Genomic DNA, 18,233 nt, shown 5'->3' on the forward strand with positions numbered 1-18,233 from the left:
TTTGCAAAAGTACTACATGTTCATATCTCTCCCCCATATAAAAATACTTGGTTAATTATATCATTTGTATAACGTACATGGTAATAATAGAAAGTATAGTGTCTCTCATTCTGCAAACATTTTTATTTACATATTTTCTTAACATAACAAAAACAGATATTTTGTGTGGATTCCACAGTTGACATGGGTTTATATGAACCGACCCACAAACAAGAATTTCTTTATTTCTCCAGAGGGTTGTAATCGTAGGACATCCATGTGACGTAATAGATGGTTCAGATGGCTGTTTCGTAGTTCCTAAATCATATCCATTGTTCAGAGGAATAAAGTAAGTGAACTAAACCAGTCAGCCAGTATTGTAGGTGTTGGAGTTGCTCATCGTGTTCCGTCGGGTCTGTGTCATGTCCACATATAGAGAGTTCTGGGGCAGCTTTTGTAGGGCTTTCTTCAGCTGAATCCTTTTCTGAAAATAATTAAAACATTTTTCCCTGGTCACTGTGGCAGCCATCCCACTAAGGGTGTTTTCCCACCCCCACACGCTGATAGGACAGTACCTCCAAAATCATCCAATGAGCTACGTACCTCTCCCTTATCCACCCTTTCCGCTCCCCTCCTATTGTCTTTTTTTCTGTCCTCGCAAGGCTGATAGGATAGATAGCTTTTGTCTCGGTAACCTGGGAATTATTATCGAGTTCCTAGAAGGGCTGGGTAATGCATTTCTTCTTAGAAGATTCCTACAAGCCAAAAACCTGCATCGACAGTACGCAAGTCTGTGTGTTACACCGGGAGATTGCGCAAGCAGGAAGGAGTGACGTGCGCATACCGTAGGCGCCATCTTTCTTGTGGGCAAACGGCCAGTGCTTGGGCGCACAATACACGCAACTTCCTGTGCGCGCAAGGTTGCTCGCATAGGGAGAATAACACGCTCAGACGCTGCAGAAGTGTTGGAGTTTTCTACCTAACAGGGTCAAGTGCCAGAAGTCCACCATTCGTCTTTCAGGACGCAATATTACAGGTCAGTAATGGATTAATGAAGGTGCTTGGAGCACATATATGTAAAGAGTTGTACAAATGTAATATCATTTGTTTTTAGCCTCTATCCAAACATGGAGTCCCAAATGCCTAGTAGCCCAGAAAATGCTGCCCATAGTATCAGGAGGTGAGCCATTTTTGAGTAAAAGCTATTTCTATTTTTATTTTTATTTTATTTTATTTAAAAAAAAAAATGGGATTTTGTCTGTTTTCTTGTTTTTCTATACCTCAGTGTGTCTTCACCTAAGAAAAGGACTAGTAAAGAGAAGAATTAGATTTGTGTAACATGTGAAAACCCAGCACAGAAACACTCAAAATTATGTGAGAGATGTTCTAGGAGATTAGCGGGTGATGCTGCAGCAGACACCTCAGAAGTTATGAATTGGATCAAATAAGCAGTAGTAGAAGGGGTTAGAGCTGCTACAAAAAGATCTAGGACCGAGATGGAGCCGGAACCATTTGTGAACACTCAAAGTGAACATAGCCAAAGTCTTACTGGAGTGATATCGGATATTTCAGATGAAGAAGATTTTAGAGATGAATCCGTAGGAGGTTCTTTTGATGTAAGTGGTGTGGAACCATTAATTAAAGCTGTTAGGGAACAGTTAAATTTACCTGAAACAGCAGAAGCACAAACTTCTACATTTAACCCGTTTAAGTCACTTAAAAGGGAAAGAACTGCTTTTCCAATCCACAAGATCATCAAAGATGTGGTGGTAAGAGAATGGGAAAAGAGAGAAGGAAAGTATCCTGTTCCCACAAGGCTTCATAAATTGTATCCATTTCCAGGAGATGAAGAACAGGTTCTGGATAAACCACCTAAGGTGGATGCAGCCGTAGCTCGCCTATCTAGGAAAACTGCACTCCCGGTGGATGATGTAGTATCCTTCATTAATCCAATGGATAGAAAGATGGAGGCATCGCTAAAAAAATCTCACATGGCGATTGGAGCCACAATAAAGCCGGCGTTAGCTTTAACTTCAGTATCCAGAGCTCTACAGGGTTGGATACAAAATGTGGAATCAGCATTGAAAAGTGGGGTAAGCAGAACAAAAATTCTAGATTCTCTATCGGAAGTAAAATTAGCAGTGGATTTCATTACAGAATCCTCACTAGATTTGGTGAAATCGTCAACCAGGTCAATGGCCCTATCTGTAGCGGCAAGAAGAGCTCTATGGCTTAGGCTAGGGCATGGAATGCAGACAAGGCTTCTAAGATGAGCCTTTGCAATCTGCCTTTCGAAGGTTCCATGTTGTTTGGAACAAAACTGGAAGAGATAATAAAAAGAGTCATAGGAGGTAAGAGCGTTTTTCTGCCACAGGAAAGGGCACCTGTAAGAAATTTTGACGCAGGAATAGAAAGAAATTCCTTTCGAGACAGAAAATTCTTCAGAGACAGGCGACAGTATAGAGACAAAACACGAAGACCAATTATTGGAGAGGAGGTCAGAGTGCAAGTGTCAAGACACAAGGGAACAGGAGTAATCCTAAACAGTCTAAAAAGTGGTACTGAGATGGAGGCAGTCCAGTCCTCACCAATACCCAGAAGATTAGAAAGATTTTTAGGGGTGGACAAAGTCAGTAAAAGATCAATGGGTAATCCAAACGTTAAGAAGAGGATATCTATTGGAACACGAGACTTATCCAAAGGACAGTTTGTTCCAATTGTCGAAAATTCCTGGTCAAACAGACAAACGAAAAGTACTATTAAGTTACATTCAACAAATGCTACAGGATGGAGCCATTATTCCAGTACCAGAAGAATACAGTGGGAAAGGTGTTTATTCAAAACTATTTCTGCTGAAAAAGAAGACAGGAGATTTTCGCCCAGTGTTGGATTTAAGACCAATAAACTCATATTTAAAGATACAAAGATACAAGATGGAGTCGATTCAATCTATAATTGCACAAATAGATCAAGGGGACTGGATGGTGTCATTAGACCTCAAGGATGCATATTTACACCAGTGGCTCACAGTCATCAAAAGTTTTTAAGATTTGCGATAGAACAAAACAAGCATTTCCAATTCACATGCTTACCGTTCGGTCTAGCAACATCACCCCGGGTGTTCACAAAGATTTTGCAAACGCTGATTGCAGAAATAAGAAAAACAGGAGTCCAAATTTATCACTATTTGGACGATATACTCTTAAAGGCCAGAGATCCAAAGATTTTACAATAACACAAAGAATTTGTAGTACAGTTTCTTCAAGGACATGGATGGGAAATAAATCAGCAGAAAAGTCAATTGATTCCAGCTCAAGATCTGATTTATTTAGGAGCAAGGTTTCTAACGAAACAGGCAGTGGTTACGCTACCAGTACAAAAAAGGGAGAAGATAAAAACTACAGTAATCAATTGCTGAAGAAATCTATGAGAACGGCCAGGGAGATTAACAGTGCAATTGGACTTCTGAATTCGACAATACCCATGTTGAAATGGGCAAGATGGCACATAAGACCATTACAACAGTGCTTCCTACAGCAGTGGAAAAGATCAGAAGCAGATTGGGAGCAGAAGATAATCTTGACACAAGAAGTAAAACAAGAATTGAGAGGGTGGTTGTCAAACAAAAATTTAGACAGAGGGATATCTCTCAATCAAACACGTTGGACGATGTTGACGACAGATTCCAGTCCTCAGGACTGGGGAGCCCATGTGAATCAAACCATTCTTCAGGGCACTTGGAGGAAAGAAGAACAAGTCTTGACAGCCAATGTGCTAGAACTAGGGCAGTGTGGAAAGCGATACAACAACTAGATGGCGAATTAACAGAAACAGCCCTATTAGTCAGATCCGACAATCTAGCAACAGTAATGTACATAAAGAAGCAAGGGGGAACTCAAAGTACAAATCTGTTAAGGGAATTACATCCCATCATGAATTGGGCGGAGACTCATTTGCAGGATTTAACAGCACTGCACATACCTGGAAAATGCAATCAAATAGCGGACTTTTTAAGTCGAAAATTGGTGAGCAAACACGAGTGGGAATTGAATCAGGAAGTGTTTCACCAGATAACCAGAGTTTGGGGTCAACCAGAGAAAGATCTAATGGCAGTATGGGGGAATTAGAAAGTGAAAAACTTTTACTCCCGTTTTCAATGTCATCAAGTGGAAGCGATAGATGCTCTGGATCAGGACTGGAGTCAGGGACTCTTGTACATATTCCCACCATTCCCTCTGATACAGAGGGTTCTGAAGAAAATCAAGCGGGAGAAAGCCAATATAATAGCAATTATTCCAGATTGGCCAAAGAGAGTATGGTACCCGTTGTTGAAAAACATGGAAACAAACAGATCATTACCTCTACCCAACAGATCAGATCTTCTGTTACAAGGTCCAATCAAACACCCGTGTTCTCAAGAGCTATCCCTAAAGGCCTGGAAATTGAAAGGAACAGGTTAAGGGAAGAAGGGTTTTCAGTGGCAGTAATAGACACTATGATAGCGGCTCGAAAACCCACAACAAATAAAATCTACGAAAGGGTGTGGAAAACCTTTGTATCTTGGTTACTTAAAAAAGGAGCCACTCCTGAAGAAGTAACAGTTTTTCATATACTTGACTTCCTTCAAGATGAATTGGAGAGTAATTTAAGGGGCAGATGTATGAAGGGTCGAATATCGAGGGTTAATTAACCCTCGATATTCAACTAGGAACTAAAATCGTTCGACTTCGAATATCGAAGTCGAACGATTTAGCGCAAATCCTGCGATCGAACGATCGAACGATTATTTGTTCGATCGAGCGATTAAATCCTTCGAATCGAACGATTCGAAGGATTTTAATACAACGATCGAAGGAATATCCTTCGATCAAAAAATCTCAGGCAAGCCTATGGGGACCTTCCCCATAGGCTAACATTGACTTCGGTAGCTTTTAGCTGCCGAAGTAGGGGGTCGAAGTTTTTCTTAAAGAGACAGTACTTCGACTATCGAATGGTCGAATAGTCGAACGATTTTTAGTTCGAATCGTTCGATTCGAAGTCGAAGTAGTAGTCGAAGGTTGAAGTAGCCCATTCGATGGTCGAAGTAGCCCAAAAAACACTTCGAAATTCGAAGTTTTTTAATTCGAATCCTTCACTCGAGCTTTGTGAATGTGCCCCTAAGTGTTAGGACCCTGAAATTGCAAACTTCAGCAATTTCGGCAGTAACAGGCGTTCAGTGGGCAAATTTCTAACAGGAGCACTACATATTAAACCAACAGTGAGAGAGTTATCAGCAGTATGGAATCTACTACTGGTTTTGGAGAAGTTAACAAAGGCCCCATTTGATCCAATAGAGACGGTGTCAGAAAAAATACTGACGCTAAAAACAGTCTACTTGGTGGCAGTCACTTTGTCACGAAGAGTGAGTGACTTACAGGCACTTTCAGCAAAAGAACCATATACAGTTATACAAGCAGATAAGATCTGTATGAGAACAGTACCAGAATTTTTACCAAAGGTGGTATCACAGCAACACATGAATAAGGAAATTGTGTTGCCAGCTTTTTTTCAGAATCCTGATTCACAACAAGAAAAAGATTGGCACAATCTAGACACGGTCAGGTGTTGGAGAGAACCAATGAGTGGAGAAAAACAGATAAATTATTTGTTATCCCTACAGGAAGTAGGAAGGGACAAGCTGCTGCAACCTCGACAATAAGTAGATGGATTGTAAGCTGTATTAAAATGGCTTATGAAGAGAGCGGAAAATGCTTACCGAAAGGTGTAAAGGCACACTCTACAAGGGCAATCAGTGCTTCTTGGGCATTTCAGGCTGAGGTACCAATGGGGGAAGTATGTCAAGCAGCAACTTGGAGTTCTGCAAATACCTTCCTTAAACATTATCATTTAGACGTTAAGTCTACTAATAAGGCAAATGTAGGCTTAAAAGTATTGGAGTCAGTTTGTAACTCAAAATAAAGTATTCTTCCAAGCAGAAAAAGATTCAAGTTGTTATTAAGACCCTCCCTAAGATATTGCTCAAGCATATCACCCTTAGTGGGATGGCTGCCACAGTGACCGGGGAAAATTTAACTTCATAATTACCGAAATTTTCTTTTCCAGGTTACTGTGGGCAGCCATTACACTAAGCCCTCCCAAAGTACAGCTCGGACAAAAAGACAATAGGAGGGGAGCGGAAAGGGTGGATAAGGGAGAGGGAGGTAGCTCATTGGATGATTTTGGAGGTACTGTCCTATCAGCGTGTGGGGGTGGGAAAACACCCTTAGTGTGATGGCTGCCCACCGTAACCAGGAAAAGAAAATTTTGGTAAGTATGAAGTTAAATTTTCCATTATTTAAACCGGGTAGTAGATACAATGAATTATACAAACATTTACATTTTAAATATTTTTCTATTTTTCTTGTCCTTGAATCCCTATTTACTGTCTTATGATTTCCCTAATTGATTACTGCAACCCACACTGACTCTTAGGGCTGGGACACACTGGGCGATGTGGGGAGATTTAGTCGCCCGGCAACTAATCGCCGCGACTTTTCTCCCCACTCTGCGCCGGGCTAAAATGAAAAGTCGCCGGCGCTAATCACACAGCGATTCGTTTTCCGAAGTTGCCTCACGAGGAAACTTCAGGCGACTTCGGAAAACGAATCGCCGCATGTCATTACGCAGGCGATTTTTCATTTTAACCAAGGCATGAGGAAGATTGGTCACGGAAAGTCGCCAGGAGACTAAATCTCCCCAAATCGCCCAGTGTGTCCCAGCCCTTAAAGGCTTGTAAATAAAAACATGTAGCGTTCTGGAAGTAGTGGTAGAAAGCAAACGTGAGTACATAGATCACAACCATTTTGGGAAAAATTGCAGTATGTTTATTGCTGTTTCTTTTTTGCACCTAGACACTCCTCTCATAATAATAGTCTTATCCTTCAGTTTGCTGTGTGTCCATGGACTAGGGGTTATTATATCTTTCACAAATGAATATACTGTAGTGATCATTTGGTAATCGTGGGTATTTGCTTTTAATTTATAAATAAATGCCTACTAATGCCCACTACTGTTTATTTTTAAGTTATCAAGGTTTGAACAGGCAATGGCCAAGCATGTGCATGTGCAAAATCGTATTATTAAAATATATACAGCAGTGATCCCTAACAAGTGGCTAATGAGCAATATGTTGCTCCTCAACCTCTTGGATGTTGCTCTCAGTGGCCTTGAATCAGGTTCTTACTTTACAAGCAAGTTTTAGTTGCATAAAAATCATGTGTGTGGCTTACGGGTTAAATAGGTTGGGGACCCCTGATATAGGAATTTTATAGGGATATTATATTTGATGAACAAATTAGATATATCATATTTGATAAAATACAATTGTAACTACTATATCTGCAAAATATGTGTTTATGTCTCTATCCTAAGTGATAAAATGTCAGTTGAGCCTCATCAATACTTACATAAATCTTGTAAATTGCCAACAGTAAAAGGGGCAGGCACAGGAAAGCAATAACAGCAAGGACGATAGGAAGAAGATACTCCCTTGATTGCTCTTGTTCTGCAGTGAATAAATAAACAGAGATGTATCAGTTTCTCGTGTTTAGCACTGAAAAGGAATAAATGAAGCCTGGGGAAGAAACATTCAGAGGACTGAAACCTGCATGTCTCATGACTGCCCTTTACCCACACCTTCCACACACACTCTACTTTGCCATATAAATATTATTATTGTTATTTAAATGTTTAAATAGGCTGCATTCAATTCAAATGATGTTAAACAAGGAGTTTTGTGCAACAGAGGACCATGAACCCACAGACACCCAGATGAACAAACCACCATTAAATCATTTCCCAGGCATCCATATGCAGCAGTGCTGTTAATATAAAGGGATCTTTCTGGTTAAGGGTACAAGTATGGAACCTGTTATCCACAATAATCAGGGGGTTATTCATTAAAGGTCGAGTTGTGAAATCCCAAACAATTTTTTCAAGATTTATTAAACCTCGATGCTGCAAAAAAGCCTCAATCCAAAAATCCTCCATCTCAGACCTGTCGAGGTCCTGTAAAAGCCAATGGGAGATGCACCTATCTCAATCTGAAGTTTTCATGGTCTGCGCTAGGGTTAGCCTGAAAATCCGGTTTTCGGGGAAAAACTTCAAGCAATCCGAGAAAAAAGCCCAAAAATTCAAGCGATTCGGGTATTCGCTCGGTTTTATCGAGTTTTTTCACAATTGAGTTTTTAAAATTAAATAAGCTAAAATCGGGCATGGGAGTTTGGTCATGTTTTTTTTTAATAAAATATGAGATAAATTTGGATTTTACTAAATAATGCATCAGTTAATAGTGCTGCGCTAGCAGTATTCTGCACTGAAATACTTTTTTAAAAGAGCAAACCACTATTTTTTATATTTAATTTTGAAATTTGGCATAGCTATACATATTGCCAGTTTCCCAGGAGCCCTCAGGTCATGTGACTTTTGCTTCAGTCTTCAGTCACTCTTTACTACTACATTGCAAGTTGTAGTGTATAAATTAAAGGGATACTGTCGTGGGAATTCTGCACTGAAATCCTTTTTTAAAATATAGCACCTATCTGACACCTCTGCTTGAAGGATTTGTTTGCATTACTAAAATTGGTCCCTAGCCCTGCCTAGTGGTACACATGAAAATAGCACCAAATCTGGAAAACCCCTGCTTTTTTCCCTGCTTGTGTGCTATTTTCATGTCTACCACTAGGTGGGGCTAGCACTTTTAGCACTGCAAACGACCCATGTCATGGTATAATATGATGGGAAGTGGAGAAACAATAGTTGTCTCAAAGCAGTTCATTCCTGAAGTGCTGGCTCCTTCTCAAAGCTCAGGATCAACACAATGCAGCGAGATGGCTGCCTCCACTCCAATATTACAGCTAAAAAATACATTTGTTGGTTCAAGAATAAAATTTTAAATAGTAGAGTAAATTATTTGCAATGGAAACAGTATAGTTTAGAAATAAAAAGTAAACCATAAAAATCGTGATAGAATCCCTTTAATAAATTAACTTTACATCAATAAGGATTTCTTATATTTTAGATCAAGTACAAGGTTCTTTTTCATTACTTCCGAGAAAAAGGAATTCATTTAAACAATTTTTAATTATTTCATTACAATGGAGTCTAAGGGGGCAAATTTACTTACCTTCGAAAGTTGCGCCAGCGTTGGTACTTGCTGCACACTTTGCCAGGCGTAGATTCGCCAGGGCTAATTCGCAAATTCACGAAGATCTGAAGTTGCGCACAAGTTACCGATCATTTGCGAAGTTGCGCTAGCAATGTTACGATCAGCGGTTCGAAGTTACGCTAGCAAAGGCAAATTTGCATACGGCGTGCAGTTAAAGTACAATGGCCGTATATGCAGCAGAAAACACATTACACTACAGGGAACCATAATAAATGTTTTCTTAAAAAAAAAAATCTTTTTCAGCCTATCACCCTATAAAAAGTTTTATATAAAAAGCGTTTTTTTTTGGACTTTCAACTTTTTTTGAAAAATTTCAACTTTTTTTGACCCATCCCTATCTACACTATTGTACTTTGCGTGGTCTGAAGTAGTGAAGTAAAGTCTGGCGCAAGAGGTAACATTCACAAAAATCCGCAAGTTAGTGAATTAGCGTAGTTACGTCCCTTCGCCAGAGCGCAGCTTCGTCTGGCGTAAGGGTGCGAAGTAGCGCTAGAGTAGGTCCACTTCGCTAGCGAATTTACGCTAGCACAGTCACGCTGGTGAATTTTCGCTAGCGTTAGCCACTTCGCCCTTTAGTAAATTTGCCTCTAAGGGAGACTTAATTTAGGTAATTCAGAGCTTTCTGGATAATGGGTTTCTGGGTAATGGATCCTATACCTGTAATTGATTCAACTGTGTGTGAGGCTCTTGCTCTAACTATAACAGTAGATGAAGTCATGTGTAGTGCCAGAATCAATAGAATGCTGCTCATTGTTAGGTGTGGGTAGAGATCAACAGGGTCAGCCAAGCCTAGTCTAAAAATCAATGGAATTGAGAGGAACAGGAGTAGATACAGAACCTTTCGCAAAACACACAAGTACAGGAACAGGGTCAGGCTGATCCAGAATGGGTACTTGCTGGGCCCCTTCTCTTTGCTGGCCCCTTGTGGCTGCAGGGTCTGCTCCAAGCTAGTTATGCCACTGCTACCATACATTAATGATATAGCAACCTCTCAGCATTCTTCTCCCAACTCTCTGCAAATACCTTGAGCAGATTTTTCACCCCTTTCGGGTAATTCGGACCCAAGGCAATAGAGTCGCTGTGCAGAAAATAGAAATACAGCTTTTTAATCAAAGTAACACTCAATAATCTCCCCTCACCTTTACTTGTACTGCGGCATTCATCTGCAGAATGTACAAAAATGATAGTCCCATTTCCACAAAGTTTTTTCTGATTGTTTTGCACAGGCGCATCACACAGGTAAATATCCGAGTCACTCTCACTCAGATCCGTTAGCATCACAGTAAAATTCCGACTTGACCCCGACACTAACATACGTTGTTTATAATCCGACTCCCTGCTGGTAATGTTTTTAGAATTGATGTACATTATTCTCCTGAAGTGCCTGCTCAGGGTCACCCCGTGGATTTCATCTTCCACCGTGACTTGGCAGCTGATATTGACAGATCCTCCTGCCTGAACGGCGGCAAATTTTGGAGTTTGCATTATGCCACCCTCTGCATTTTCTGAAAAGCAAAACGGCAACACTTGTTTATTCAAAATACCTTAATTACAAAAATTATTTCAGCATAATTATTCAGTTACCACCCCATGCTGTACACTTAGCTTTGCCCACGGCTCCCAGGTGCGCATTGACTCCCATCACTGATAATGTTTTAATGTAAAGGTTACATGATTCACCATTGTGTTATCACTGAATTGTCAGAGTTCTTTGAAGCAAAAGTTAATTCAGTTGGCACAACCGACATTGTAAGGGCTATAAGCCTCAATAATTGATAACCTGGACCTGATGGTAATTTCAGGATTCCCTTAGTGGGTTTTGTCCTTATGAGGCTTTATCCAATAAATCAGAAGAACTGAGAGAAAGCATGCAGAGCAGATTTACTTCTAAGTGATTTATTTTTCACAACATGTTTCGGGCTGCTCGCCCTTAATCAAGTGTAAAACAAACAAAATGATCACAGACTTTTAAGGGTATAGACAGGAAGTGAGATCACACAGGGTGGGCGTGGATTACCTTAATTAGGTACAGGTCATTACCCTATAGCCACGTTTCGTATGAAAAAGGTAATGTCATAGTATCCAAACGTGTAACAAGTACAAAAACATTCAGTAGAAAAAATGATTCAGTAGAAAACTTATTGTAGAAAGAACGCTTAAAAGCTTTTAAAAGTCCAAATGTTCACACATAGTACTGCCCATTATTAGGGCCTACTATAAAGAATCTTGATAATCCTGTGTGGGAATATTAATAAGAAATTACTACAAAGGGAAGTTTATTGGATTAAGAGACTTGACACATTACAGCCAAAAGGCATGAATGACAGCTGGAGTGTGAAATGTTTTCTTTAATGCTGGTACAATGTTGCCTATGATTGAAACTGATTCTGTATTTGTTTCCTTTTTGCAGATAAATATCTCTGTGCCCAAGATAGAGACAATATACTAATTTGTACGGCTAATGGTAAGAATACTGGGCTTTTCCTTCCTTCATAATGAACACAGGATTATCAAGCTTCTTTATAGCAGGCCCTAATAATGGGCAGTACTGTGTGTGAACATTTGGACTTTTGAAAGCTTTTAAGCGTTCTTTCTACAATAAGTTTTCTACTGAATCATTTTTTCGACTGAATGTTTTTGTACTTGTTACACGTTTGGATACTATGACATAACCTTTTTTCATACGAAACGTGGCTATAGGGTAATGACCTGTACCTAATTAAGGTAATCCACACCCACCCTGTGTGATCTCACTTCCTGTCTATACCCTTAAAAGTCTGTGATCATTTTGTTTGTTTTACACTTGACAAAGGGCAAGCAGCCCGAAACATTTTGTGAAAAATAAATAAAAACTTAGCAGTAAATCTGCTCTGCGTGCTTTCTCTCAGTTCTTCTGATTTATTGGATTACTGTGTTACACCTGGAGCGGGGGTATTTTACTGAGATAGAGAGCTAGAAATAACCCCAATACTCAGTCATCCCTATGTTGTGTACTTATGAGGCTTTATGTCTGCATGTTGTCACCATGAGTACAGCAATAATCTATTCCAGGGGACGTTACACTGGAGCAGGGTCAGGGAGAAGGGTTTAAAGTGACCATACACTATAAGATCCGCTTGTTTGGTGAGGTTGCCAAATGAGCAGATCTTCCCCGTTATGCCCACTAAAAGATGATACTCAGTTAATCTGATTGTTCGGCCCTACGGCCAAATGATTGGATTACAATGATGGGAATACCAGCCAACGGGACGAGGACTGCATCAACTGGTCAATGTGGTTTGATTTTCCCTCCCGCATACCTCCCAACCTTCAACAAATGGAAAGAGGGACAAAAAGTTGTGCCGCATAGCGAAACACTTTTAATCTATTTTATGGACATACCTCCTAATTACCACATCCATTTTTCCAAAACTTGGCAGGTTATGAAAGTTTGAACACATTTCTGGGGGTTTTGCAATGTGTTATGTGTTATAACAGTTTTGCTAATGAAAGTGAATTGTCCTTTAAGCTGCTAGTCTCAGTTCTCCCAAGAGACCTGCTTATCTTAAATAGTTACAATTGTATCTTTGCTTATCTAAAATTGTTTCAAAAGTATCCAAGTGCAGCTGCTGAGCGTTCTGGGCAAAAAGCCTTTCATTTTAATTAAGTTTCAGAAACTTTGTATCTTTTTCTGGTGTCAGTGCAGGAAATCAAAGAGAAAGTCGGGACATTTCAGTAAGACTGCAGACTGAGCTGTCAAAATCGGGACTGTCTCACAGAAAACTGGACAGTTGGGAGTTGATCGAGATATCTACTTCTAGATCGAGATCTACAAAAGAGGTTTTCTATTAGCCCATCAACTGCCAAAATTGGTGAGGCTGCTGCAGCACTCCACACTGTGGCTAATGTCTATTGTTCATTGGTACCCAAGCATGACACTCTGACTGCTCTAGTAATGATGTTTTCTGAGAAGAAAAACAATGTAACAGCCAGATGCCGGAAACCTTAAGTGTAATGTCAGTAGTGATGTGTCATATACAGTAGTTGTAGGTATGACTCACTTGGCATTTTGTTAGCAGCAACCAAACCACTCGTATCTCACAGCACATAAGGCTCTACCTCCCCAATACCTAGGAAGCACAATATATAGGTACTAATTTAGGAGCAGGTGGTGTCTGATAGGGTATGTTGTTGCCGCCCAGTGGAAAATTACCAGCTATAGTCTACTAGGCTAATGTGATGATTTTTAAGGGTGATTCACAAACACACCAAGGGGCAGATTCAAGGTTGGACTGGGCCGGCAGGACACCGGGAAAAAACCTGGTGGGCCCCTCGCTCTTGTGCCCCGGCCCAGATCCACCGCCTCCCTTTTTCGGGCAGTTGCGGCAAAACATAGTGCACGGCAGCAGAACGGGGGTCCAGAGGGATGCCCTGGACAGCAGACCCAGTGGAAACGGGCCTCCCAATTCGACTCTGGTCAGATTTATTACGTTTCGAGTTGTATTTTCCATGAAAATTTGAGTTTTAGAGATGTAAGTTTTGGTCAAAACTCACATTTTCAGATTAAAAAAAAATCTCAAACTTTTCGAAATTTATTATACCCCGACCTTGGAAATAGTTTGAATTCTTAAAATAAACCTAAATCTAAAACCTGTCGAGGTCATGTAGGGGTCAATGGCAGAGGTCCCCATTTGAAGAGGTTAACAGCCTGCATGATGTTTGAGTTTTTTTGAAGGGGTTTTTGTCCGAAAACTTGAATGAATTAAGCAATTCGAGTTTTTTTTAACCGACAATTTGAGTGTACGGGTTGCGGGACTCAAAGGCGCAGAATCTGTTTTTCCCCATTAGAGTTTTTTCTTATATGAGATACCATTCGAGACGCAAAGATCCTATTTGCGGACCGTGTGTTGAGAGTCCCTACATTTTTTGTCCGGCAGAGATCGGTTGTTTGGTCGACCGGACAGGTTTGATTTTGTCCTGACCATTCCCGCCGGAGCCCATTGTGCTCTCATCGTAATCTGATCGTTCGGCCATAGGGCCGAACGTTGAGATTACCTCCGATATAGCCATGGCCGTTAGTGGCATATCGGGGAAAGATGTCGCCAAACGAGCGGATCTTTTCGTCTATGGCCACCTTAACACTCGACCCTTGATAAATAACCCACCAAATGAAATTTGTGAAATGGTTTAGCAAGGTTTTAATGCATTGTATGTTTTAAACAAATACGATATTAAATGGCTGGGTGGATTTGCAATAGAGGAGGATTGTACTGAATTGGTTTGCTTTGGTAATGCCAGGAAAATTCTGTTTTCTGAACACTGTAAATATTGATTTAATAGCTTTGAACAGGGAGCGGGCAAAGTCGGCTGGGCACTTTAGGCTACCTGGCCAGGCACATGTGCGCATGCATGAACGAGCTCTCACACTCAACAAAAACAGTGAAACAGCAGCGTTGGAGGAACACTAGGGGTAGACAACATAAATGGTATGTGCCTTGCACCCCCCAACTGTTGCACCCTAGGCATGTGCCGCTTCTGTCTACCCCTAGATCCAGCCCTGGCTGTGAAAAGCTGCCACAGATGCAGAGCGCAACAGTACACAGCCTTAAGTACATATGGCTCAATCAGTACCATTCAAAACTTATACCTTGTGTGAGACATCTTCTTACAGGCATATTATTGTAATTATAGCAGATACGGCCCTATAAACTAAGAGACATACTCATATCGTTCCATGAGCTGCAGGAAACAGTGCAAGTGGGAATGTCTAAACAGAATCTTTGTTCAAATTGGGTTTTTAATGTTAAATTGGTGCCAATCATTGAGGCTTGAAGTGGGCTGTCAGGTGGGGGGTAATTCATTGCTAACTGTCTAATTTACATAACATTGAAATAGAACAGAAATCTGTTTCACACCCTCTGGCAGTTTGTTTCTATGACCTGAATAGAAACGTCTTCGAGTAAAGCGTCTGAAACCGTTTCCTTGAAAATAGGGAACTTTAAAGGGGAATTAGATTGAAGGTTTGTTGTTTACCATCGTTCCCCATTTAAATAGTTAGCGATTTCTCAACAAAAGTTACTCGTGGCTCACTTTGATCACATTTTTGATAACATCAGCAAATACGGATGAAAAATTGTCATAAATATGTAGATAATAAAAATGATCTAAAATAATACACTTTGGAAATAAATATTTTTTGCCAAAAAAGTTGTTGTTGGATGAATTAATTGGGAAACAAGTGGCTGATGATTGCCATTTCTAATGTTCATGAATATGGCCCTTTATGCCTTAAAGGGGTGGTTCACCTTTCAGTAAACTCTAGTATGTTATAGCAACTTTTCAATGAGTTTTTATTACATATTTTTTAGTTTTTAAATTATTTGCCTTCTTTTGGCTCTTTCCAGCTTCCAAATGGGGGTCACTGATCCCAACTAAAAACAAATGCTCTGTAATACTCCTCATGGATTGTTATTGCTCATTTTATTCATCATCTTTCTATTTTATTTGGACGCTAGCAAATAGACTGCAATAGAATTGCAAACTGGAGAGCTGATGTATAAAAAGCTAAATAACTCAAAAACCACAAATAATAATAGTAAAAAAAAATTGAAATTGTCTCAGAATATCACTTTTTAAATCATACTAAAAGTTACATCCCCTTTAATGAATCATTAACGAATGTATTGCTCTGGCCCTTCTGCAGATGCAATAAATACATTCTATATCTACACCAAGGCCAATGAGAACTTTAAGCAACTTTCCAATATTCATTAATTAATATCGATGGGCGAATTTGGGGCTTCACCTAAAAATTTGCGAATTTCAAGCGAAATTGCAAAAAATTAGCGAAACGCCGTCGGCGTCTGATTTCTGTCGAAATTGCGTCAGCGTCCAAAAAAATGGACGCTGGCGTCAATCTTTTTTTTGATGCCGGCGAATTTTCACAGCGGTTTTGCAAATTTATTTGCAGGAATTCGCGCCTGGTGAATAAATTCGCCCATCACTATTCATTAAGCATGCTTATTGGTTTTCAGTTTGTTTGTAAATCCAGTTGCTGTTGAAAGCAGTATATGTCTGGTTGTTTGTATTCTCTGAACTGCTGGATGTGACTCCTGAAACAATGAAGCAGTCATTGATTCACAATTCTGTAAGTGAACTGACTTCTGTTACAGAAGACACATGCAGCTTTCAAAAGTAATTACATTTACAAACAACAAGTGGCTTCGAACTACATTATTGGGGGGTATTTACTAAAACTTGAATTTATCTCATTTTGTTTATTAAAACAAAGTCAACTTAAGTTCCATCCACAAATTGAACTGAATTAATCAGCTCGAAATAAATCAGTGCTGGAAAAGTCTCAACAAAATCAAACAAAAATTCAAATCATACGACTTGTTCAGATTTGAACCCTGAATTGCTCAATTTTTTCCAATTGTCGCCCAAAATCTGCCATTGACTTCTACATGACCTTGACAGGTTTTAGCTGGAGTATTTTTGGATTCTGACTTTTATCATCTTTGGGGTTTAATACATCTCTAACTTTTTTTTTTCCAAAAAATTTGAGTTTTCCCCTTAAAACCTGGACCAGAAAGAAACTGAGGTTAAATATATAGGCCCCTAATTGTTATTAATACCATTATATGAATTAGTCATTATACAAAAAAGGAATGTGAAGAATCTCATAAAAATCACAGCAATTGAAGTTACTAAAACATGAAGTTAATAATACATACCACTGAAACAATTAGCTGAAGCCAGTGAGTAACTGCAAACGTGCAGCAAAAAGAAAAGCAACATGTTCACTCCACAAGCTTCGTCTTGTTGTGGTTTCAACGTCTGGGGAAAGTATGACATACATGTAACTTAAAGGGGGTTGTTCTCCTTCCAAACACTTTTTTCGTTTTCAAAATGTTTTTATTGGTTTCAAATTAAACAAGCAGGGTTTTAACATAAGACCAAAGCTGTACAATGAGGCACACCAATATAACTTGTTTCGGCTGAATGCCTAAAAGAAAAATTAATTATACATTCGAATCTTTAATTGGTGATGCCACCTGAACTGTTCAACGTGTTAAACAAATGAATTAAAACCAAATCAAACAACCTACTTACCTACTCAATAACGCTCAGTGAATATATTACAAAGATCTTAAATGGTACAATCCTACAACAAGGAATGAAAACTGAAATCTGTTGGCATGCCAGATGAACCACTAAAGGAGAGATTATAACTGTAACAAACACAAAGTACGTGATTTGAAGTTAGAATCAATTTGATCCCAGAATAATGATCAAGTTACATTAAACATTTGTTTAAGATGTGATTCTGATGATTTAATCCTTATTGCCTCTTCCCAACAGAGTTGATTTAGGAGCGACGGAATATCTGCTAGTGAAGAAATGGATTCAGACAGCCAATTTAGGACCAAACACTTTTTTCAGCTCAGTTGTTTTGAGACTGGTCATCAGAAATAAAGTCTTTTTTTCAATTGCTTTCCAAAAATCGAAGTTTAAAGTTTAATGTCCCTGTATCTGGCATTTAAGTCCAGGAGCAGATTCTGAACTGTTACCAATTGTTACATTAGTTGATACATTTCCCAGCAGCATCTGTGAAGTATTAGCAACTATTTTATTTCCCGATTACAACTTCTTTTAACGAAACTCAGGGATTCTGCTTAGCAGGGCCAAAGATAAGAAATGTATCAACTAAACATTTCAATTTAGAACAGTTACACATTTGTTGCCCCATATAAAAAAGAAGGTGAAAAATGAAACTTTAAAATTCACTGTTAGAAAAATGGTCACAAAGAGAAAATAGAAAGTCATTGCAAAAGGTCTTTGGTTTTTGAAACCAATTTAACTGAAAAAAAGTGTTGGAAGGTGGACAACCCCTTTAACTGAACAGCACACTCCATCCTCAAGAAAAAGTATGGCGGTATTCTGTCTCTTTCTCTTTGTTTAAGATATGTTGGCTAGACCTATATGTTTATATACAGAAACAGAGATTTTTGTAATTTGCTGCTTATTTACACACTAATTTATTACTCAATCGTTAATTCCTTTACGT

The 18,233-nt window shown here is 39.4% G+C and overlaps 1 protein-coding gene across 2 annotated transcripts in view; it reads right to left on the bottom strand.

The window, feature by feature from the left end:
* Positions 1 to 17,006, bottom strand: part of LOC108701144 (T-cell antigen CD7) — a 33,729-nt gene extending 16,723 nt beyond the window's left edge. Inside the window, exons 1-4 of one of the 2 annotated variants that reach the window (XM_018235396.2) lie at positions 16,900 to 17,006; positions 10,324 to 10,689; positions 7,425 to 7,522; positions 104 to 463 (exon numbers count right to left, since the gene is read on the bottom strand). In XM_018235396.2, coding sequence (XP_018090885.2) covers positions 347 to 463; positions 7,425 to 7,522; positions 10,324 to 10,689; positions 16,900 to 16,963 — 645 coding nt within the window. In that variant the 5' untranslated portion in view covers positions 16,964 to 17,006 and the 3' untranslated portion in view covers positions 104 to 346. Of the gene's footprint in view, positions 1 to 103; positions 464 to 7,424; positions 7,523 to 10,323; positions 10,690 to 16,899 lie in introns of those variants that run through there. The other variant, XM_041576856.1, reaches the window with a different exon arrangement.
* Positions 17,007 to 18,233: the final 1,227 nt, after the last annotated feature.

The sequence above is a fragment of the Xenopus laevis genome, chromosome 9_10L (genome assembly GCF_017654675.1).
Source record: "Xenopus laevis strain J_2021 chromosome 9_10L, Xenopus_laevis_v10.1, whole genome shotgun sequence".
In the NCBI taxonomy this organism is placed as follows: domain Eukaryota; kingdom Metazoa; phylum Chordata; class Amphibia; order Anura; family Pipidae; genus Xenopus; species Xenopus laevis.